Here is a 1,092-nt window from a genome sequence, read left to right as displayed (position 1 = left end):
GGTGGAGGGTGGGCACTGGTAGAGGGATGGGTACTCGAGCATTGTATGACTGAAACACAAGCACAAAAATATGTAAATCTGTAACTGTACCTCACGGTGATTCGCTAACAAAAAATTTTTAAAAAAAATTAAAAAAAGAGAAGGAAAGAAATCAAGCAGGAAAGAAAGATTGAGAAAGGGAAATTATGTGGGAACAGGGGGTGGGGCTTCGGGTATGCGAGTGATGTGGAAGAGTGGTGTAGCTATATATCCAAATCACAGACCCACTAATACTGAAAACTTGATATCTAAGCTGCAATCACCAAACCTTGTAATGTGCCTGTCAAGGTGGCATGTTAGTAGATTATTGGGGCAGGGATGGAGTGGGGGGTGGAGGATGGGAACACTGGTAGAGGACAGTTGACACTGGTGGTGGGATTGATGTTGAACTATTATATGCCTAAAACTTGAACTACCAATAGCTTTGTAAATCATGGTTCTTTCAGTGAATAAAAAAAAATTTTTTTTTTTTTAGCTTTCTCTCCTTTACTCTGCCATCGTTGCAGTGTGAACGTGACTCTTCACCATGTTTTCCCACAAGACTTTCAGGATCAAGCAATTCCTGGCCAAGAAACAAAAGCAGAATTGGCCTATTCCTCAATGGATTCAGATGAAAACTGGTAACAAGATCAAGAAGTACAACTCCAAGAGGAGGCACTGGAGAAGGACCAAGCTGGGTCTGGAAGGAGAGTCACAAGAGATGCATGGGCATTTGCTGTGATAGGCTGCTAGTATATTGGACACAGCAGGTAGAAAGGCACCACAAGTCTGAAGTCATGTTTCTTTGATTAGGGAATCTGTTCGTCTTTTCTAGCTTCTGTACCTTGTTGCTAACTCGGTAATAAATCTTGTGATATCATAAAAAAAATTATTTTTTTAAAAAGAAAACAAAATAGTATATAAAATAGGGGGGAGGAATAGTTGCAAAGCACATATTGATAAGTGTTTAATATTCATAACACATAAAGAACTCAAATGCAAAAGGCAAGCAATATTAAAAATGGGCAAATTATCAAACATTTTTTCCAAAGAAGATAAGCAAATTGCCAAAAG

The 1,092-nt window shown here is 38.7% G+C and overlaps 1 protein-coding gene across 1 annotated transcript; it reads left to right on the top strand.

Annotated features, from left to right (window-relative positions):
* Nucleotides 1-565: 565 nt before the first annotated feature.
* On the top strand, nucleotides 566-760 carry LOC130039280 (60S ribosomal protein L39-like). The gene has a single exon (XM_056131126.1). The coding sequence runs from the start codon at nucleotides 566-568 to the stop codon at nucleotides 758-760; it is 195 nt and encodes a 64-aa protein (XP_055987101.1).
* Nucleotides 761-1,092: the final 332 nt, after the last annotated feature.

This window comes from Sorex fumeus, unplaced genomic scaffold (genome assembly GCF_029834395.1).
Source record: "Sorex fumeus unplaced genomic scaffold, SorFum_2.1 ptg000086l, whole genome shotgun sequence".
NCBI lineage: Eukaryota > Metazoa > Chordata > Mammalia > Eulipotyphla > Soricidae > Sorex > Sorex fumeus.
This window is presented reverse-complemented; position numbering and strand designations above follow the sequence as displayed.